Source organism: Elephantulus edwardii, unplaced genomic scaffold, assembly GCF_000299155.1.
Source record: "Elephantulus edwardii isolate Elephantulus edwardi_28Jun2011 unplaced genomic scaffold, EleEdw1.0 scaffold00164, whole genome shotgun sequence".
Classification (NCBI taxonomy): domain Eukaryota; kingdom Metazoa; phylum Chordata; class Mammalia; order Macroscelidea; family Macroscelididae; genus Elephantulus; species Elephantulus edwardii.
The window spans coordinates 5,908,456-5,931,999 of record NW_006399914.1 but is presented as its reverse complement, the minus strand read 5'-3'; the positions used below and the strand labels follow the sequence as shown (position 1 = coordinate 5,931,999).

The 23,544-nt window shown below is 38.5% G+C and overlaps 1 protein-coding gene and 1 pseudogene across 4 annotated transcripts in view; both read left to right on the top strand.

Annotated features, from left to right (window-relative positions):
- The window catches only part of GABPB1 (GA binding protein transcription factor, beta subunit 1), a 57,022-nt gene extending 48,607 nt beyond the window's left edge, over nucleotides 1-8,415 (top strand). For 2 of the 4 annotated variants that reach the window (XM_006895307.1, XM_006895306.1), the window contains exon 9: nucleotides 6,828-8,415. In XM_006895307.1, the coding sequence (XP_006895369.1) occupies nucleotides 6,828-6,980 (153 nt within the window). In that variant the 3' untranslated portion in view covers nucleotides 6,981-8,415. The remainder of the gene's footprint in view (nucleotides 1-6,827) is intronic. The other 2 variants (XM_006895309.1, XM_006895308.1) reach the window with 2 other exon arrangements.
- Nucleotides 8,416-21,826: 13,411 nt separating this feature from the next.
- LOC102848052 lies at nucleotides 21,827-23,493 on the top strand (annotated as a pseudogene).
- Nucleotides 23,494-23,544: the final 51 nt, after the last annotated feature.

The following is a 23,544-nucleotide window of genomic DNA, read 5'->3' as shown; positions in this document are numbered from 1 at the left end:
AGGAGCAGCTTACAAGAGAAATTGCATTTGCAGGCTGGGGAATCTGTTTTTATTTTTTTCCCAAGTTCATAGTGGGGATGTGAACCTGAATTTTGTGCCTTCCATCATGATATATGAAAGCACTTTAAGGCACTAGATTTTAAGATAATGTTTTTGGGAAATTCAATGCATATGAGCTTCGTAAATACTTCATGAACTCCTTCTCCTTAGGAAAGGACAGCAGCTTCCCTTAGAAAATTATTCTTATGGAAAAAAAATTGCTTTTGTATGTAGAACAAAGAACTTTTTGTACTACAGTGATGCCACAGATGTATCTAACATAGCTTTTACTTTTCCCCGTGAAAGTGGTATGTCTATTCTGTGAGTCACTCTCATCACAAGATTGTGAAATTCCATGAGGTATGGACATTAAACTCTGACATACTATTTGTTTTTTTTTTAAACATAACTTCAGGCCCCTTTTTCTTGCTTTATTATTATTATTATTTTTAAGTGTTTTATTGCTTTATGAAAATGTTTAGCCCTAAAACCCCTCTAGATGATCTATACTGTATAAAGAAAGAATTACCCTTAAAACTGTACTCTGGCCTACTTTTCTATTTTACAATTAAATATCTTTTCCACATATGTTTAATGTAGACTTCTATTTTTTTATCACATCTGAATCATACATTAAAAATTTTATTCTGTAGTGTATTTAAGACATATTTCACCATCTAAAAACACTATTCCTCACACTGTGTCTTTAAATCCCCGAGGTAACTTAAGTCTGCTTATTTCTTAGCTAATTCTCGCTAGAGTGACAGAATTGTTAGTGTGGATTGTCCACCATCATTTGCTATGTGGAAATTCTCAGGAAGGTTTTAGGATAAATTTTGAAACCTTATAAAGAAGAGGAAAAAGGTCACAGTGGCACGATTCAGTAGGTTCTAACTATCTCTTCTGCAATTCTGAAAAATCTATAATGAATCTGCTTTTAATTACTGGTACCACAGTTGTAGGTAGACTCTGTTGGAGTGGACAGGGGCTAGTGTATCCATTCCACAGTGCAAAGCAGTTTTAGATCATGCTGGCCCAGAGGAACTTTGGCATAGTGTTGGAAACAAGCTCCTGAAAGCTAGTCTAAGGCCTTTGATAAGAAGGAGGTCTGATAGCTAGGTGTGTTATGTATTGTGGTGCTTAGAGGTAAGTGGTTTCCATCTACCAGCTGCGCTGAGGGAAGAGGAGATTGCTTCCTCCTGTAAAGGTTTACAGCTTCAGAAACCTGCGGAAGGTTGCTATGAGTCCACATCAGCTTGATGACTGGACTTTTGTGTTGGTTGACTTTAGGAACCCTGGTGACACTGTAAGGCTAAGCAGTTAACTGTTAGCGAAAAGGTAGTACTTCAAACCCAGCGGCCACCCTGAGGGAGAAAGATGAGAGTCTGCTACCAAAAAGATGTGGAGACTTGGAAAGCCCGTGGGGGTAGTTTTCTGTCGTATAAGGTTGTGATGATTTGGAATCAACTCCATGGCAATGAGGTTTTGGGTTTTTATTTCAACTCTTCTTTTCCACTAAGGACTTTACCTGGTGCAAGAAAAGAAATTTTGATTGTTAATAACAACTGGAATAGGTGGGAGAAATAATCAGTAATTGTTACTATTATGTGCCGTCAAATCGCCTTGACTCATAGTGATCCTATGTACAACAGCCCTAAACCCTGCTCTATCCTGTGCCAACCTAGCCATCTCAAATGCACTTATTCCCACCGCTCCAGTCACAGACTTGATCCATCTCATCAAAGGTCTTCCTCTCCTGTGCCGTCCCTCCACTCTGCCAAACATGATGTCCCTCTCCAAGGACCAGTCCCCCCTTTGCAACATGCCCAAAATATGTCAGATGTACCCCAGTGATTAAGTCAATCCATCTCATTGAAGGTCTTCCTCTTCTGCGCTGTCCCTCCACCCTCCCAAGCATGATCTCCCTCTCCAAGGACTGGTCCCTCCTTACAACATGTGTAGAGTATGTCAGATGGAACTTCAGAATTCTTCCAAGGAGCAGCCTGGTTTCACCCTCTTTAGGACAGACTAGTTAGTTCTCTTAGAAGTCTATACTATATTAGAGATAGATAAAATTATTAGCACAATTTATTTGCTAATTTTTCAATAACCTCTGTCCATTTATAAGTGATATATTCAGGTCCTCACAATTCTTTAAAAAATGGATTTCTATGAACTCTTCATGCATGTCATACTTGGTGTTCCATGCAAGAAAGATGTAGTAGTCTCTCTGCTCCTGTACTGATTTACATCCTTGAGAACCTCATGGGGAAGTGGAGGACCCTGTCTTCTATGGTTGCTGTTAGTTGGAATTGACTCTTTGTCAGTGTTGTTGGTTTTTTTCCTTCATATAGTGTTTTAATTGATCCATAATTAATATATACTAAGTTTTACATATTTTAAATATTTAAAGTATTTTAATTTCTTCTTGATAATTTTCTTTTCAAGCCAGGGTAAGCAAACTATAGAAAGGCTCAGATAATATTTTTTTACTTTATGGGCCTCCCAGTCTGTGTTAACAGCTACTGAAATTTATGATTGTAGCAAGAAAATGTCATATACAGCACATGGCTGTTTTAGTCAAGCTCTATTTGTATAAACAGGATCATATTTGGCTTGCGGAAGTTGGAAAATTGATATTTACAGAAAAAACATAGAATTTACATACTCTGGAAAAAACCACACTTAGTACACAGATAGTCGTTCTTATACTGATGTCAATGTGAATTTGTTTAATTCTTTTTTCCTAATAAATTGTAGTTTTGAATTTATTGAGAATATTCAGAAAATATATTCTGCTTTTGGAAGCAAGAGTGGGATCCACTTCCTAAACAACATGCCTCTGGAAACTCTCGGAACTTTGAGAAACGATAGTATGAAAAGGCTTCAGGTCTTTTGTTCATAGGGTTGTTAGGAGTTATGCTTGACTTGACAACAATCAGCAACAACAACATAGTAATACAAGTTTGGGATTGGAATTAGGTTTGAATATGAATTTATAACTATCTGAGTTTGTGACCATAGGCAAGTTATATAAGATTTCAAGGTTTGACTTTTCCATCAATAAAAAAGAGAAAATAGCATTTATGTCGTAATTGTTATAAGAATTCAATGAGAATATATATGACGGACTTGTACAATAGCTGGTATGTAGTAAGTGTTAGTTGTTTTTTTATTATTATTATTATAGTTTGTTCAAGAAACAAAGATTCTTGAAATAATTAAAAAATCATGATAAATTATGTATATTGTATTGAAACAGATGAGGGAAAGAACAGATTAGAAGTGATATATGATTGAGTATTATGGTTAGCACAGGAATCCAGAATTAAGGTTGCATAGAGAAGTGTACTCGGGGTGGGGGGTGGGGGGAAGGGACGTGGGAATTGTATACTAATGACGGAATTTTTTTTTTCTTTTTCTTTTTTTTTTCCTCCGGAGGGAGAAGCAAGCTGGTGGGGAGGGGTGGGCAGGGAGAAAATTGCGGCAATGAATGAATGAATGGAAATCCAAAACCTCTGTAAAAAAAAATAAAAAAAAAATTTAAAAAAAGAATTAAAAGAAATCATGATTGAAAAGAAAATAAAGCAAACTCAAGCTTATTGTTCTGTCATCACTTTGCTTAATCTAATATTAATAATATTTGAGTTCAGAATTTCAACCTAAGAAAAAGATCTTATTTGTTGCTACTAAATCTTGATTATTGTCAGAATTTTTTCCCCCTGGAATTCTCCAGTGTTAGTTCACTATGGGAAAAATAGTATTACATAATAATAGACTAAACTGTGTAAAAAGACCAAAGTCCTTTTTTATTGCGATTTTTATTAATAAAAAGATAGAGCTGTTGGGTTGGCATTTTGTTGTAAATCACTTGTCAGTGTTTTATACTGCTCATGTGTGAAATAATGAAATTACTGTTTGCATTAAAAGAGATGTCCTTCATATAACGTGTTCAATTAACATTTGACAAATAAATTTGGATACAAATGCTGAGTAAAGTAAGGATTTCTGTTTCCAATTTTTAGAGACTTTTATTTACTTTCAGAAGTGAGATGGCAAAGAGTACCCATCTAATAAGTTATTGTTAGGTGTCATCAAGTTGAGAATGACTCAGCAATCTTGTGAACAGCAGGTCTGAACCTTGCTCTGTCCTGTGCTATCCTCACCATTTTTGATACACTTGAGTCCATTGTCACTATGTCAGTCTATCTTGTTGAGGATCTCTCTTCTGCTGACTCTCCACCTTCCAAACATGATGTCTTTTTGCAAGAAGTGGCCCCTCTTTACAACATGCCCAGTGTATGTGAGATGAAACTTGACTGTCCTCACTTCTCAAGAGCATCCTGGTTGCACTTTCTCCAAGACATACTTGTTTGTTCTCTTGGTAGTCCAAGGATACACAGTATTCTTCTCCAACATCACAACTCAAAGGCATTGATCCTTCTATTATCCTTATTCACTGTCAGACTTTCAGATGCATAGCCAAGTAATTGAAAAGTCTATGATGGAATCAGGTGCATCTTAGACAAGTTACTTTAGAAAAGCAATCTGAGTGAGGTAAAGAGTGCAGCAGAAAGTACAGTTTCACTTTTTCTTACTGTAAATTTTTATGTTATTTTCTTTTTACCTACCTACTACTTATTGCACCAATAAGCAACAGCATGGTGGGTGGAGAAGAGATTGAAACTGTTACCAACTTCATCTTACTTGGATCCACAATTAACACCGTTGGTACTAGCAATTAGGAAATCAGGAGATGTATTGCATTGGGAAAGTCTGTAGTAAGGGACTTCTCCAAATTATTAAGGATGGTTTGAGGACTAAGGTGCATCTGATTCAGGCCATGGTCTTTCTGATCACTTTAATGCATCTGAGAGCTGCATAATGAATAGGAATGACAGAAGAAGTGATGCCTTTGAGTTGTGTTGGAGAAGAGCACTGAATATACCATGGACTGCCAAAAGAAAGGATGATGAGGCTTTGGCTCACATACTTGGGCATGCTGCTAGGAGGGGCTATTCCTTAGAGAAGGACATGATGCTCAGAAGACTGTAGGGTCAGCGAGGGAGAGAAAGAGCCTCAACCAGGTGGATCGACATAGTGACTGCTACCATGGGCTTTAGTGTGTCAGAAAGTGTGAAGATGATACAGGATAAGATGGGATTCAGATGTTTTGTTCACGGTCTTAAGTATTAAATGTATTCAAAGAGGAGACTTACTGGTCTTTGCCTTTTAGATTTTATATATTTAGCCAAAAATGCCTTTAAAGAGGTTGTATTTGGTTCAGTAGGTAGAAGGGAGCTATCTTTTTATTTATATTAAAATACGTTTTGCTTTTTGAAATTTATAACAAAAAAGAGAAACTCTATTTACTGTTGGCACTATTTACCTTAGTTTGCTTTTATAAAGTAATTGTATGGTTTTTTGCTGGCAATGTTATGGTTCTGAATGCTAAAACAAATAGCTCTCTGATAGCCCACTTAGTAGGGAGTTGTGCTATCCCAAAGGCTGCACCTTTCTGGTGGTTCAAATCCACTAGCTGTGTCCTTGGGAGAAAAATGGGCAATTTCCTCCTGTGTCATCTGTAGGCTTGGACACCAAGTAGAGGATCTGCTATGAGTTGGTTCCAACTTGATGGCAGTGACTTTGTTTTTTGATTATGTATGTGTGTTTTGGACTTCCCACCCTTAATTTTTTTTAAAAAAAGGTGTTTACAATTAATCTTTTCCAGTACTTCAGTATTCTACCAAGTTAGGATAAATTTTTATTCATATAAAATTGTTTGCTACAAAAATACATTTTTTTCTAGGACATCTGTAAAATTTTAGAACTCAAGTATAGAGTTATGAATGCTTCTACCAGAGTTGCATTTTGGCTTTTAGAGAAGTGGCACGCAGCCTCTCCCTTTTACGCCATGCATTCCATTAGTGCATTCAGATACCTGCATGGTTTGCTGCCAGGGGATGGTCTTCATTTCTTGTATGAAATCCAATACCCAGATTTCCTTTCTGATTTCTTCCTATTGTTACTTTTAGCTTGTCGTTAGGGTAAGGAGATAGGAGAGGGTGGCCGGCTGAAGTGAGGCAACAGGAAGATGTCTCAGCATGCTTTTCCTTTTAAAGATGAATAATTGTGCTTGTTATCACAGAAATACAGATTTTAAAACAGTAATACCAGAATCCCAACTTCTCATTATGTCACATTGGGAAAGCTGCATCATCTCTAAGCATCATTTTTCTCTTGTGTAAAATGGACATATCTATTTTATTATTAGAAATCAATAGTTTAGTCATGATAGATGCTCAACAAATAACTTTTTTTAAAATTTATTAATTTTAATGAACATTTACAGAGATTTTGGATTTCCATTCATTTACTGTTGTGCTCTTCTCCCCCCTCCCCTCAACAAATAACTTTTTATACTACCACCTTTGCACAAGTATTGCTATAAACAGTTAGGACCCCTTTAAAATACTTAACATGAAAATATAGATAAGCAGTTTAGGCTCATTGTGTTAGTCTTATTTCTACTTATTAAAATAATCAAATAATCTCCCTGAATCCAGAAATTGCCATCTGTGTGTGTGTGTGTGTGTGTGTGTGTGTGTGTGTGTGTATCCCCAAACAAGAGGTTTGTTACTAAATTGGTAAAAGAAGAAAGATTTGCAGGAATATCAGTAGGGTGGCTACTTTTAACTGCTATAGTTCTTTTTTTTTTAAAGGGTGCATGCTGTGTGTTAGTAAAGTGCCTGTGCAAAAATTGAAAATAAAACTTTTTTTTTCATTAGGAGAGAGAAGCTCTTCAGAAACAGCTGGATGAAGCCAATCGAGAAGCACAAAAATATCGACAACAGCTTCTAAAGAAGGAACAGGAAGCAGAAGCTTACAGACAGAAATTAGAAGCAATGACTCGCCTTCAGACTAATAAAGAAGCTGTTTAATTACATTGAACATGTAGTTTGATTGTACTTTTGGTCAAGAAGGAATACAATCTTGAACTGTACACAATACACGTACAGTCATGGGAATACAGGATAATAGAAGAGACTACAGATTGATAATTGGACTAAAGCCATGAGCTCTGAAGTCTTGTAACATAAAAAGTTGTGAAGTGTATTTAAAACAGAATTCTGTAAATAGTTTTTTTTACAGTTCCAAATGGGTTGATAAAGATTGTTGAAGAGATCAAAAAAATACAATAAGCTACTGTTTTTGTGAATTCTTTTTGATTTTAGTATGAACCTTAATTTCTCAGAAACAGAACAGTTTTAAGGGTGATCTTTGTTGAGTAGACCAAATGTTGTGTATAATTAATTATGTGTTGGACTGATGCTGGAATTATTCCTGTAGGTATAATCCTTTGTATGAAGAGAAGATTTCTCCCAGGAAATCTTTGTACAGCTTTATGTTGTCTCAGATTCTCTGAAAACATTTTTTAGAAAGCAGAATTTTTATATTTGCCAATTTCAGCTATATCCAAGTAGATTTACATGTATATGAAGCAAATATTTTTTAAACTTTCTGTTTGTACATATTTTGCATGTTTTCTAATTTCAAAATGCATCACTCGCATCGGTGTTTTTCCCATGAAGATGATGAAAGTTACTGGGGAAAAAGAAAACCTTTTACAGGCCATTGAGATTAAGTAAGCTAGGATCTGGTTTTATTTGAATGACAATGTTCTTGGAAGGAGCAGCTTACAAGAGAAATTGCATTTGCAGGCTGGGGAATCTGTTTTTATTTTTTTCCCAAGTTCATAGTGGGGATGTGAACCTGAATTTTGTGCCTTCCATCATGATATATGAAAGCACTTTAAGGCACTAGATTTTAAGATAATGTTTTTGGGAAATTCAATGCATATGAGCTTCGTAAATACTTCATGAACTCCTTCTCCTTAGGAAAGGACAGCAGCTTCCCTTAGAAAATTATTCTTATGGAAAAAAAATTGCTTTTGTATGTAGAACAAAGAACTTTTTGTACTACAGTGATGCCACAGATGTATCTAACATAGCTTTTACTTTTCCCCGTGAAAGTGGTATGTCTATTCTGTGAGTCACTCTCATCACAAGATTGTGAAATTCCATGAGGTATGGACATTAAACTCTGACATACTATTTGTTTTTTTTTTAAACATAACTTCAGGCCCCTTTTTCTTGCTTTATTATTATTATTATTTTTAAGTGTTTTATTGCTTTATGAAAATGTTTAGCCCTAAAACCCCTCTAGATGATCTATACTGTATAAAGAAAGAATTACCCTTAAAACTGTACTCTGGCCTACTTTTCTATTTTACAATTAAATATCTTTTCCACATATGTTTAATGTAGACTTCTATTTTTTTATCACATCTGAATCATACATTAAAAATTTTATTCTGTAGTGTATTTAAGACATATTTCACCATCTAAAAACACTATTCCTCACACTGTGTCTTTAAATCCCCGAGGTAACTTAAGTCTGCTTATTTCTTAGCTAATTCTCGCTAGAGTGACAGAATTGTTAGTGTGGATTGTCCACCATCATTTGCTATGTGGAAATTCTCAGGAAGGTTTTAGGATAAATTTTGAAACCTTATAAAGAAGAGGAAAAAGGTCACAGTGGCACGATTCAGTAGGTTCTAACTATCTCTTCTGCAATTCTGAAAAATCTATAATGAATCTGCTTTTAATTACTGGTACCACAGTTGTAGGTAGACTCTGTTGGAGTGGACAGGGGCTAGTGTATCCATTCCACAGTGCAAAGCAGTTTTAGATCATGCTGGCCCAGAGGAACTTTGGCATAGTGTTGGAAACAAGCTCCTGAAAGCTAGTCTAAGGCCTTTGATAAGAAGGAGGTCTGATAGCTAGGTGTGTTATGTATTGTGGTGCTTAGAGGTAAGTGGTTTCCATCTACCAGCTGCGCTGAGGGAAGAGGAGATTGCTTCCTCCTGTAAAGGTTTACAGCTTCAGAAACCTGCGGAAGGTTGCTATGAGTCCACATCAGCTTGATGACTGGACTTTTGTGTTGGTTGACTTTAGGAACCCTGGTGACACTGTAAGGCTAAGCAGTTAACTGTTAGCGAAAAGGTAGTACTTCAAACCCAGCGGCCACCCTGAGGGAGAAAGATGAGAGTCTGCTACCAAAAAGATGTGGAGACTTGGAAAGCCCGTGGGGGTAGTTTTCTGTCGTATAAGGTTGTGATGATTTGGAATCAACTCCATGGCAATGAGGTTTTGGGTTTTTATTTCAACTCTTCTTTTCCACTAAGGACTTTACCTGGTGCAAGAAAAGAAATTTTGATTGTTAATAACAACTGGAATAGGTGGGAGAAATAATCAGTAATTGTTACTATTATGTGCCGTCAAATCGCCTTGACTCATAGTGATCCTATGTACAACAGCCCTAAACCCTGCTCTATCCTGTGCCAATCCTACTGTCTCTCACACATCTACCCCGTTAACCCAGTCAATGAATTGATCCGTCTCTTTGAGGGTCTTCATCTCCTGTGCTGTCCCTCCATCCTCCCAAGCATGATGTCCTTCTCCAAGAACTGGTCCCTCCTTGCAACATGCCCAGAGTATGTCAGACCAAGTTTCAGAATCCTTGCCTCCAAGGAGTAGCCCGGTCTCATCCAGTCTAAGATAAACATTTTGTTCTCTTAGCAGACCATGGTATATTCAATACTCTTCTCCAGCACCACAGCTCAAAGGCATAAGTTCTCCATGAAGGGAGTAATTCTATGACAGGGAATTCTGGTGATGTAGTCTTGTGGGGAGTTGTGCTGGACCTGTCAGTTTGAATCAATGAGCTGTTCTGGGGAGAAAGCTGGTCAATCTCAGAAATCCAGTTGGTATGGGGAGCTGTCAGCTGTGAGTCAGTCCAACTTGAGAGCAATGAGAAAGAGGTCTATGGCAGTTGATAGAATCAATTTTTTTTTATAAATTTTTTTTATTATTATTTGTGTGTGTGTGTGTGTGTGTCTGTGTACCATCAGATCAGATCTGACTGGTACAGGAGGAGATTGTCCCTCCTTTCGATAGAATCAATTCTTAACTCATGGCGACGTGATATGTGCAGAGGGGAAATGCCCCATAGAGTTTTCAGTACCAACCTCTGGGTGCATTTGAATAGCCAGCTTTTCTGCTAATAGTTGAGCCATGAACCGTTGTTCCACTAAGGAATTCAGTTGTTTTGAGAACAATTAGGGGGTGGAAATGGGTTAGCTTGGGGTTTTTTTGGCAAAATTTTTTTGGGGTGAAGTACAAATTTGGCTATCTTCAGGGAAGTAAACTTTTTTTCTGATTCTTATTTTGGACTTGTTTTAATTTTTTAAATATTTATGCTGTAGACACTTAACTGTGAGCTCAATACTTAGATAATAGTTTACATGATAAAATTAGTTTCTTTTTCTTTTTTAAAAATTAGCTCCTTTCATTGTTTTCAGGTTGATCAAAGAGCTTTTCATTCTAATCATTCTCAAAGGTTAATAGAATTGACAGGTTAAAGAATTTGAAATAACAGATTTTCATATGAATGTGCTTCTACCACCCAGCAATAGATCTGTAGTTATAGGCCATTGAGTTGGAATGCAGATGACTATTTATGTCCATTTATGTGTGAACAAACACTTAGAACAGCCTTTCCAATTGGGGTTCTGAGTGAATGACATACGGCATGTTTTTAAAGAAATTAATTTCTTTTCTAGGCATATGGCACTAAAACAGCATTGTCAAGACACTGAATTCTCTAGGTATCTGTGTTGCCTAATTTTTGACACTTCTTGGCCTATTTAAAATCTAAGGTTGATGTTTATCTGACAACTGACTTGAGTGGTCTCAGCCAGGTACTTATGAACCAATCTTCAGTCATTGTTATTTCTTTTCTTTCTATCTTACTTATTTCCAGAAAGAACTTGAGACATTTGCCCTCCTCTCCCTATCACCCCCACCCCAGTTGTTTTCAGGAACAACTTACTTTCTTTTTTTTTTTTTTTTTAGGAACAACTTTCTTATGTCAATTTTTAAATGATAGAAATGGCAGAATAGGTCCCTTATTTTATTAATGGATTGTTTTATTTCTTCCTGGAACCTCGGTAGTTGGAGTAGTTCCATGACATTCAAAAGAACGAAATATGAGAAAAGAATCTGAGTGAATCATTCCTATTGCTGTTGAGTTAATTCTGCCTCATAAGGGTCTTAGCAGGACAGAATAGAACTACTACTGCTGTGTTGGGTTTCCAAGGTTAATTTTTGTGGCAGTAAAGCCTCTTGTTATCTGAAGAGCAGCTGGTGGGTTCAAGCTGCCAACATTTTTACTATCATTCAAGCACTTAATCCCTGCACCATGATACTTTGAATAAATGTTAAATTTCATGTAAATAATACTAGTAATTTAAAAATGTATATATTTATCCAAAATATATTGCTAGTAAGAATATATGCTAGTATGCTTCTTCAAGAAAATATTTTGTGGAGGAGAATATTGAAAATGAGAAGGAACTCCTGCCTATAATAAGAATAGATGATAGAAATGTGATTGGTATTTTAGGCCAATCGCACTGATTCTTCCCTAAAGTACTCTAGGGCTGCTTCCTGTTAAAATTTGTAATATTCCTTTGTGCTTTGTTGCCTACAAAACCTTGAGAACTGACTCAACGAAATATATCAGCGTGGAAAGACCTTTTCAGCTAAAACGGCAAAACCCATTGCATTAACAACTGAATGGCTGTGAGTGAGTGCAACAAGGTACATCCATATGGGTGCTTCCCAAGACATTAGCCCTCGGGCTTATGTGGCAAATAAAAAACACTCTTCTATTCACCTAGCTTCTACTGAATAAATAACTCCTTTCGTCATGTCAGATCAATTTAGAAATGAACTAACTGATAGAGTTGTTGTTTTATTAAGTAATGTTTACTTTGCTTGGATTTCATTATAGATAACTAGTCCGTTACAGTTTTGAACAGTGTTTGCTATTTGCCTTCTCCGTGTTAGGTGAGCGCCTCTTGATACTCGTGGATTCAGTTTGACGTAAACTCTCTGAGTTAATCTCATCTTCAGATTATCTGTGATGGAAAAGAGTATCATCACTGAGGAAAGGTAGCATCTGCTTCTGTTTCCACATAAAATTTTTTAATTTTGTTATTTTTATGGTTTATTAAAGAAAACTTTTCTAAACACGCATGTGTATAAAGAGTTTTGATCATTTTGATCCTCTGAGCTCCTTTGAAATAGTCTACCTTAGTTGTTGTTATGTGCCGTTGAGTTGCCTGCAACTCATAGCGACCCTGTGCACCGCAGCCCTAAACCCTGCTCTAGCCCGTGCCAATCTAAGTCAAATAAAAATACTGAATTCAATTTGTACATCATTCTCCAAGCTTGATTTTTATATTGGTATTATAATTTCCCTCCCTTGCCCCAATACCATTTACTTCCTGAAGTCTCTTCCTGGTCTCTTAAATTCTGTTCACCATGCTTTATTACTGTTTCTTTTTACATGTAAATAGTTTTGGTCTAATGTGCATAATTGATACCTGATCTGTTTTCTGTATACCTGTATGTCTGTATAAAATATTATACAATTCAAGCCTTAATATTGATTAAATACAAAGGTTATAATTTTTAATTTACATATTTTTCTTTTATTGAGTAAGAGTTTCCAAATCATGAATTTTTCATTGGCATGAAGGGACTATTTAAATCTTTTGATTTTTTCTTCTATTTTTATAGATCAATTTTCTTACAAAATTTTTATTATACATTTGTTAAGTATTCTTTCTTGTAGTTTTACGGCCTTCGATGATTATTTTAGACTTACCATTCTCATCATAATGCTCCAGAATTATTTCAAGTTCAAATTGCATTCATTATTTTGCCAAAAAAAATATATTAAGAAAGATCACGCTTGAGTGAATTTACAATTAGACTAAAATTGTGTGAGAACTACATTCACTTCCAAGTATTTCTGCCCAGCATCTGAGCTGTATTTGCCGTTTACAGTTGTGTTAGATGGAGTTCAGTACAGATTTTTTTTTGTGAACAATTCAAAGCGTACAAGAATATACAACAAACATTCATTTACCTATCATCCCAAATTAAGAAATTTTAATGTTGCCATCTTTGTTTAAAATCTTTTAAGCAATGGAAGATAATATGTAGATAATAGTAAAAATTTTCTTTCTTTCTGATCCCATGGACACAGCTCATCCCAACTTCTTTCCTTTCATATAGGTAAGAAGGCACGATTCTCCTAAGGCAGTGTTTGTCAGCTCTGTCATTAAGGCGAATTCCCCAGACGACTCTTCAAGCTGATGACTCTCTACAGCTGATTCCTCTCAGAGAAAGTTCAATCCATCACGTAACCTTTACCACCCTTGATCCTGGCTCACATCTGTACCAGCTCTATACTTATTCAAGAGCATAACACTATGAGCACAAAAATTTCCCATCAGTATATGGCTAAAAATGAAACCAAGTCCTCTATTTTAAGCAATTCCTTGCAGAGTATGGTCCTGATTCTAATCCCTAGGAAATCTTTCTGTTCCTTGCCAACAACAGATAGACTTCGTTGACCTGTCACACCTCCCTTGTTTACCACCCACTCACATTGTCACAAATTTCTCAGTGAGCTTATGTTCCAGAGTTCTATTTCTGTTGTTGCCTGGAGAAGAGTACTAAATAGTCCATGGACTTCCAAAAGAACAAATTTATCTTAGAGGAAATGCAATCAGAGTGTTCCTTAGAAGCAAAGTGAAAATTTGGTCTTAGATGGTCTGGGTGTGTTAAGAGGAACCAGTCCTTGGAAAAGGATATCATGCTGGTCAATGTGGAGGATCAGAGAAAGGGAGAAAGACCCCCGCCTCCCAACAAGATGGACTGACGCAGTGACTAACAGTGGGCTTGGACGTGACAGAGATCATGAGGGTGATTGAGGAAAGGGCAAGGTTCAGATCTGTTCATAAGAGTCACTGTGAGTTATAGTCGACTCCAGGACATCTAACAAAAACAACCAAACAACAAAATTCGTTGTCTTGGAGTCAACACTAATCCACAACAACCATATGTTGTTGTTGTTGTTGTTGTTGTTATGTGCTGTCTAGTCGCCTGCGACTCATAGCGATCCTATGTACAACAGACCTAAACTCTGCTCTGTCCTGTGCCAACCTCAGTCTCTGACACACCTACTCCCATTACCCCAGTCACTGAATCAATCCATCTCATCGAGGGTCTTCCTCTCCTGCGCTGTCCCTCCATCCTCCCAAGCATGAGTGGATGCCTTTGAGTTAGCAGAAAAACCCCCTACAGACTATGCTACCTCCCCTAAAAGATGGAGGGAACAGAACTCACTGTCTTATGTACAGAGAGATGGAGAAACTCTGATGCAAACACACACACCATCTTTCTGGGGTCATTTTGTGAAATGAATCAATTGTTTGACCCAGAAATTTTCTTAGAAACTTTGTATTTTAAGGAAGTATCTTAGAGTACAGCATTTTTTTTACTTCATTCTTTTTTTTTTTCATTCTTAAATAAAAATAAAACTATGAAGTCAAATGTAAAGCATATGAAATATCCCCCTAATGTGGAGGTTTGGTTGAAGAAATTATAGTATTCATGTGTCAGGCTTTCATCAGGCAACCATTAAAGTGATGCTAAATGAGTCCTTTTGTTGGAGTACAAGATGACTAAATTTTTAAAAATTATATGTGAGAGAAGTATATTAGAAGTGTTTAACAGATTTTGTTGTTGTTATGTGCCTTCAAGTTAACTACAATTTATAGTAATCCTATGAATAGCATATCTGAACCCTGCCCTATCATTGACAACCTCACCATTTCTGACACACTTGGGTCACTGTCAACCTATCTCCTTGAGGGTCTTCCTCTCTTGCACTGAGAGTCCAATTTACAAACATGATGTGTATGCTCATATTTAAAAAAATCTTCCGTTTTCTCTCTATTCTCTCAGCTGGGAACTATATCTTCTGGTTACTTAGGCCACCTAGCCTTGACATTATCCTTGACTCATTTTCCTCTTCCTTTAAAAAGATTTTGTGATGACTCACTTAGAAAGACAGTTTTAGAATTTATTCATTCCTTCCACACATGTTATAATTTCAGTTATAATATTAAGGGGACACAACTGGATGTGTCTTCTTTCCTCCAAGGACTTGCCCCTCCTGACTACATACCTATAATATATAAAATTTCACCACACTTGCCTCGAAGCAACATCCTGGTTTCACTTCCTCTAAGCCAGACTTGTTTATTCTTTTTGGCAATCTTTGGTGGGGTGGGGGGAAGCATCATGCTGAGAAAGGTGAAGGATCGCAGAGAGAGGAAGACTCTCAACAAGATGGACTGACACAGTGACAGTAACAATGAGCTCAAGTATGTAAGAGATCATGAGGGTGGCTCTGAATAGGGCAGGGTTCACACTGGTTATTCATAGGGTTGCTATGAGTTGTAGTTGAAAGACCTCCATCAACAACAGCAGCTTTGGAAATGCATGCTGAGCTTCCAAAAGCTTTGTTCTTGTCAATTGCCATTGAGGTGAACTTCATACACAATGATAGCAGAGCTTTGGGATCAAAAGGTTTCTACTGGGTTATTTTTAAAGTAGATTACCAGACTTTTCTTTTCAATCCCCACCCCCTACATTTGCCTTTTCTTGTCTTTTTCTGGTCTGAAAATATTTGTGATTAAAATATTTCACCCAGTAAGTTGGAGAGTTGGGGAGACAAAGAATATCATCCAATGTTATTGTTGTTGTTATGTGCCTTCGAGTTGCTTGTGACTCATAGCGACCCTATATACAGCCCTAAACCGTGCTGTATCCTGTGTGAATCGCACTGCCTCTGACACATCCATCCCAATTACCCCAGTCACTGAATCAATCCACCTCATAGAGGGTCTTCCCCTCCTGCACTGTTCCTCCACCCTCCCAAGCATGATGTCCCTCTCCTTACAACTTGACCAAAGTATGTCAGACGAAGCCCCAGAATCCTTGCCTCCAAGGAGCAGCATGGTTTAACCCTCTCCAGGATTAATCTGTTTTTTTCTTGGCAGTCCATGGTACATTCAGTACTCTTCTCCAGCACCACAGCTCAAAGGCATCAATTCTCCTTCTATCCTCTCTGGTCATTGTCCAACTCTCTGATGCATAACAAGTGATTGCAAAGACCATGGTCTGTACCAGATACACCTTAGTCTCCAGAGTGACATCATTGCTCTTCAGTACTCTGGAGAGGTCCCTAACAGCAGACTTTCCCATCGCAATACACCTTTTAATTTCCTGGCTACTGGTGCCAAGAGTGTTGACTGTGGAGCCGAGCAAACTGAAGCTGTGAACAATCTCAATCTCTTCACCATCCATCCTGATGCTACCAATTGGTCCAGTGGTGAGAATCTTTGTCTTCTTGACATTGAGCCTCAGTCCATACTGAAGGCTGCAGTCCTTGACCCTCTGCAGTAAGTGCATGAGGTCCTCCTCAGTTTCAGCAAGCAGGGCTGTGTCATCTGCATAATGCAGATTGTTGATAGATCTTCCACCAATCCTGATGCCACAATTCTCCTCATAGAGCCCAGCCTCTCGGATAATCTGTTCTGCATACAGGTTGAAAATGTATGGAGACAGGACACATCCCTGGCATACACCCTTCCCAATTTTGAACCATGCATGCAGTGTTTCCTTGCTCTGTTCTGACGACTGCCTCTTGGTCCAAGTATAGGTTTCTCATTAGCACAATCAAGTGTTCTGGGATTCCATTCCGATTCTTCTCAGAGTCAGCCAAAGTTTTTTATGATCCACATGAGCGCCTGCCACCCACATGGTGTGTGGTTTACCTGGTGACATGCTCGCGGCTGAACATGCAACTCAATGAGTGGCACAAAGCAGGGGTTTCTGGGGAGGGCGGCTCCTCCTGGGGAGACTGGGGCGGGGGAGGGGTTGGGCGAGCCAAGGGACATGAGGGTGAGGACTCAGGAACGCTCTGACAGGTGGCAGCCAGGGCCTGACTGAGCGCTCCTCACTTTGCACTCTGCTAACCACCCAGCATAATTCTTAAAGCATCATCTATACTGTTGTTGTTAAGTGCCTTCGATTTGACTCATAGCGACCCTATGAACAAAAGACCTGAACATTTGTATAACTTTAATCATTTCTATACTGTAGCATGTATAAAAACTTCATTCTGAGGAGCATTCCATTATATGTGTGGACAATATTAGGTTTTTTTTGTTCATCTGTTGATGGTCATTTAGATTGTTTCCATCTTTTTTTGGCTATTACTATTACTAGTGCTGCAATGAGCACTTTTCTCTGTATAAGATAATTTTTCTGTATAAGGTGCTTAATTTTTCTGTATAAGATACTTAATTCAGCTTATAGTTCATGAATTCATTCTTTCCTCCAACTATCATGATGTTCCCTATTAGTACAGTGGTGAGGATTTTTGTTTTCTTGATGTTGAGATATAATCTATATCGAAGTCTGCTGTCCTTGATCCTCTGCAGCAAGTGTTCAAGTTCTCCTCACTTTTGGTAAGCAAGGTTGTGTCATCAGCATAATGCAGGTTGTTGATGAGTCTTCCAATCCTGATGCCACACTCTTCTTTTCTTTACCCAACTTCACAAATGATTTGCTCAATATAAAGATTGAGTGGGTATGGCTGCTATACAGTAGACTTGAGATACATCTTCATTTTGAACCATGCAATGCTCCCTTATTCGGTTCACGCAATAACTTCTTGGCCTAAATATAGACTTTGCATGAGCACAATTAAGGGTTATGGAATTCCCATTCTTCTCTACTTTATCCAGAATTGTGTTGTTGTTGGGTGCCATCTAGTCAAGTATGACTCAAAATGAGGCTATGAACAATATACTGAAGCCTGTCCTATCTTGTGCCATCTTCATCATCTCTGAAACACGTGAGCCCTTTGTTAGTCATTGTGTCAATTTATCTCATTGAGAGTCCTTCTGCTCCACTGACCCTCCATCTGTTTTCTTTTCTTTTTTTTTTTTTAATTTTTTTGTGTATGTACCGTCAAATCGGATCTGACTGGTACGGGAGGAGATTGTCCCTCCTTCTCCAGCAGAATCTGGTGAGAACCTCCATCTTTCCAAGCATGAAGCACTTTTCTAAGGAAAAACCTCTCCTAGCAAAATGTCCAAAGTATAATACACACAGCCTCACCAGCTTTGTTTCCAAGGAGCACTCTGTCTACACTTTTCCAAGACTTATCTGTTCTTCTGGCAGTCCATATTCAGTACTCTTCTCCAACACCACAACTCAAAGACATCAATTCTTTTTCTGTCTCAACATCAAGAAAACAAAGGTCCTCACAATGGGGACAATAAACAACATCATGATAGGTGGAGAAAGGATTGAAATTGTCACTTGCTTGGCTCAACAATCAACAACAACCTTTGTGCCAGCAGTCAGGAGATAAGAAGACATATTGCCTTTGGCAGGCCCATTGTGATGGACTTCTCCAAAATATTGAAGAGTAAATGTGAAGACTAAGGCCTGCCTGATTCAGGCAATGGTCTTTTCAATCACTTGCTATGATCTGAGAGTTAATCATCTATCCAGGGATTGTTGTTGTTGTTGTTGTTGATTGCTGTTGAGTCAAACACAACTCATAATGACCCTATGAACAAAAGACCTGAAGCCTTTCTATAACTATTGTCACAAAAGACCTGAAACCTTTCTTTAACTATTGTCGTTTCTCTAAGTTCATAGAGTTTCCAGAGGCATGTTGTTTAGGAAGTAGATTCCACTTCTGCCAAAGCTATTCCTAACTCAGGGAGCTCCAGATCAAGTGTTTCATAATATGTTTCAGGGATAGTTTTATCTAAACCAAAATAATTTTCAAATAACATACTTAAGTGTTCTTTAATGTCCAAGATTATCACTTCCTTATTTTGTTTACAAGCTTGAAGGAGAGATGAGTCAGTTTTGTGTGGAAAGATAGGAGGTGATCGGATCAGCTCTGGTTCATAGCAACATAATGAAACACTGTCATATCTTGCACAGTTCTCCAAACTGCATAGCTATGCTTGGGCCCCTTCTTGTGCTCTGTGTTAACCAATCTCCTTGAGGATTGCTATCCATTTCACCGACCCTCTACCTGACTCTGATGACCAAGTGGTAAGGAGTTGTGCTGTCAATGGAAAGAAAGGTAGTTTGAATCCACCAACTGCTCTATGGGGAAAAAATAGGCAATCTCTTCATATGCAATTGATACCCTCTAAAATCCATTGAAGGTCAGCCATGAGTTAGTTTTTGACTTGACAGCACATAACAACAAGGAATTTACCAAGTATAACTCAGCCAACTCCACAGCACATGTGACAGAAATTCTAAACTCTTCAGAAATTTTTGTAGATTATCAAGAGACTGAGGAAATTATTTAAGAAGTTTGTGGGGTCATTTTTTTTTTAAAAAGAGTAAGCAGTATAAAGGGAAGGAAACCAACCCCAAGCCCCTCAAACTCACTATCATCCAGTAGATTCAGACTCAAGAATGCGATCTTGCAATGTGTTTCTGAGGCTGTAAATCTTTATGGGAGGAAACTGCTCATCTTTCTTTCTGGGAGCTACTGGCAGAATCAAGACCATTGGGGGTAGCAGTGCAACTCATTGCAGTCAACTCCTCCGGATCTCCTTATGGAAAGGAAGGCCTATGGCAATTGATTTAAAATTGTTAAGTGCTCTCTCACAGCCCGATGATGGAAACTGCAATAGCCAATAGAAACGGTTCATTCACTGGAAACCCTAAGTCTCTTTCATTAAAATTAATAAAAAAAGGGAAATGGCTCATTGGCACCCACTTTCAAGTTTGCCAGGGCAAAGGCCATAGGTAGGTATGCTTCTTTGTCTAACTAGCCTCTGGACAAGAGAGTCTAAATAATGTGAACAGAAATTTCTGATGTTTCACTATGTATTACTTTAAAAATTACTTGTAGAATACTTTCCTCCTTGCAGTAAGAGAGTTCAGTTAAAAATATAGAGTCTTTATGAATGTCAGACCAACTCCCCAGCAGTCTATTTCTGCTGGAGAATCTGGGACTTGAAGAAAGATGCCTTCAGATTCTGTTCCCTACACCAAATTTCCACAAAAATTAAAAGAAGATTGAGTTAAATTTTAAGAAAAATATTATGATTTGCAAACACAGAGAACTCTTTAGTCAAAGTTAAGAGTCCTCCTGAAGAGAATGTTTCCTGTAGTCAGTAGAGATGTGCATTGTGGAACAACACACTCTATCTTGTTCCTTGGGAGAACAACTGAAGTTTGATCAGAGCAAACCTTTTCATGCATTACTTGATTACCTTTGTGAGCAAGAGCCACTTCTACTTGTAACATTTGCTTAATTAACTACACAAGACCAGGTTCTAGATGATGGGACTTCATAGCTTTGGGTCCTAATTAGAGAGTGAAGGATAAGAGGAGGAGCCAGTTTAGAAGGGACATAGATAAAGTTTCAGAAGGTTTCCATTTTTCTGTCTTTTTAAATGTCTCATTGCTTTTTTGCTAAGAATCCTTGAGAGTTGCAATTTTATTTTCATTTTGCCTCCTTTAAGTTTCAGTACATCAATCAAAGGATGCATTCCTTTTTGTTTTGATAGCTGAAGTCTCCACTTTTTTACCCTCACATAAACTATTTTTCACCAAAGAGAAATCTCCAGATTTTGATTATTGAAAATTAAAATTCTCTAAGGGAGTAATGGTGGCCTAGTGGCAAGAAGCTGTGCTGCAATCCTGGAGGTGCACAGTTTGAATCCACCAGATACTCCGCTGGAAAAAGAGGGGCAATCTCCTCCTGAGCCAGTTGGATCCTACTTGATGATACACAACAAGGAAGAAAAAAAAAAGAAGCATTTTAAAAGTTCCTCTAGTTTAACTAGGGAGTTCTGGTGGCGACCTAGTGCTAACGAGTTGTGGTATCAACCCAAAGGCATGTGGTCTGAATCCACCAGCAGCTTCATGGGAGAGAGAAAGCTGAGCATCTTCTCCTGTGTGTTCTATTGCCCCTGAAAACCTGCTGGAGGGTCAGCTGTGAGTCAATTGATTCCAGAATACAAAAGTAACATTAGTGTAATTAGTCCATTTAAAACCAAACCCAACCCAGCAACTGTGGGGTCCATAGAGTCAGTTCTTGCTCGCATACTCTGCTTATGTCCAGGAAAGGATGGCTCCAAACCCAGTATTTTCAGATTTAAGGATCTCATTTCTCCTTTAGTTGAATGTCTGGTTTTCAGAGCTAATGTGCCTATAGCAGGAAAGCTCTGAGAATCAACCCCAGGAGCCTACTTGCACGTTACACTTCGCTGGCATTCTTGAGACAAGTCTGCCTTACAACACTAATCAGTTGCGGGGTTTTTTAACCTTTCAGTAGATATTTTTAAAATACTGATTTATTTACCAAGTTTGGATACATTGTTTTTCACACAAGATCCTTCCCATTTCCGTCACCCTCTCACCATTGAATTGAAGAACAGCAACACAAAGATGTGGAGTCCTGAATCTGAGAGGACTTAGCAGTGACCCCAAAAGATTGGAAAAGAATCTGAGCAGAAATATGCTCTGGAGGTACCACTTGCCTGTTTCTGCTGGACAGTCTGGGGCCAGAAGAAATATACCTTCCGATCCTGTTCCCTTCACCAAATTTCCACCAAAATTCAATTCAGTAAGTCACCTAGGGAGAAAGTTGACAGGAGGACAATGCCCTGAAGCATGCAGACATTTGAAGACAGGATGGGGAGGAAAGACAGCTAGGAAGAAAACCAAGAGAGACTGTTACAAAAATGAGAGGCTGTCATAGAAGGGAGAGAGGTCATAGAAGTGAGAGATGGTTGAAACCGAACCGGAGTACTCGAGGGGAGCCAGGCCGGAAGACTCCAATGAAACTGGACCGGAGAACTGGAAGCGAAGCCGGGCAGACCGGCACCAAAAGCTTCCCCTTCATCCCAGCGGAAACCGGCGGCCCGGCCGAGCGGGGCAGCAGCCGCTGCGATCGCAGTCGCGGTGGAGGAGGAGAGGCGGCTCCGGCAGCAGAGCCGGCTGGCGCTGGACGAGGAGGACAAACCGGCCATGGAACGGTGCTTGGAGGAGCTGATCTTCGATGACGTGGAGGACGACGAGGGCTCGCTGCTGCAAGGCCCGCGGAGTCAAGCACACGAGGAGTCTGAAGACTCAGAAGTGGAAAATGAAGCAAAAGATGCTTTTCCACCTCAGAAGAAGCCTGTTTGGGTGGATGAAGATGAGGAAGTGGTTGACATGAAGAACAATCGGTTTCGGAAAGATATGATGAAAAATGCAAATGAAACGAAACTTTCAAAAGACAAACTTCAGAGGAGACTTAAAGAAGAATTTCAGCATGCTATGGGGGGAGTATCTGCCTGGGCAGAGACTAGCAGGAGGAAAACGTCTTCAGATGATGAGAGTGAAGAGGATGAAGATGACTTGTTGCAAAGGACTGGGAATTTCCTATCTACGTCAGCTTCTCTTCCAAAAGGAATCTTGAAGATGAAGAACTGCCAGCCTGCCAATGCTGAACATCCCACCACTGCAGGTATCTCGTCTGCGCAGTCAGGTTGTGATGGTTGCTGGGTTGGACAACTCTGTTTCACTGTTTCAGGTTGATGGAAAAACAAATCCTAAAATCCAGAGCATCTGTTTGGAAAAATTTCCAGTCTATAAAGCTTGTTTTAGTGCTAATGGAGAATAAGTTCTAGCTACAAGTACCCATAGCAAAGTTCTTTATGTCTATGATATGTTGGCCGGAAAGTTAATTCCTGTGCATCAAGTGAGAGGCTTAAAAGAGAAGCTGGTGAGGAGTTTTGAAGTCTCCCTGGATGGATCCTTCTTGCTTATAAATGGCGTTGCTGGGTATTTTCATTTGCTGTCAATGAAGACTAAAGAACTTACTGGTAGCATGAAAATTAATGGAAGGATTACAGTATCCACATTTTCTTCAGATAGTAAGAAAATATATGTCTCATCAGGAGATGGCGAAGTTTATGTGTGGGATGTGAACTCGAGGAAGTGCCTTAACAGATTTGCTGATGAAGGCAGTTTGTATGGATTAAGCATTGCCACATCTAGGAATGGGCAGTATGTGGCTTGTGGGTCTAATTGTGGAGTAGTAAACATATATAATCAAGAATCTTGTCTCCAAGAAAGAAGTCCAAAGCCGATAAAAGCTATAATGAACTTGGTTACTGGTGTTACTTCTTTGACCTTCAATTGGACTACAGAAATCTTGGCCATTGCTTCAGAAAAAATGAGAGAAGCAGTTAGATTGGTTCACCTGCCTTCCTGTACGGTCTTTTCAAACTTCCTGGTTTTTAGGAGGAAAACAATTTCTCTTGTTCAGACCATGAATTTCTCTCCCAGAAGTGGATATTTTGTCTTGGGCAATGAGAAGGGCAAAGCCCTGCTGTATCGGTTACACCATTACTCAGACTTCTGAAGAGATTCTATGACATCCATGTGAGCCTCAAGAGAAGCCCATCCTTACTGA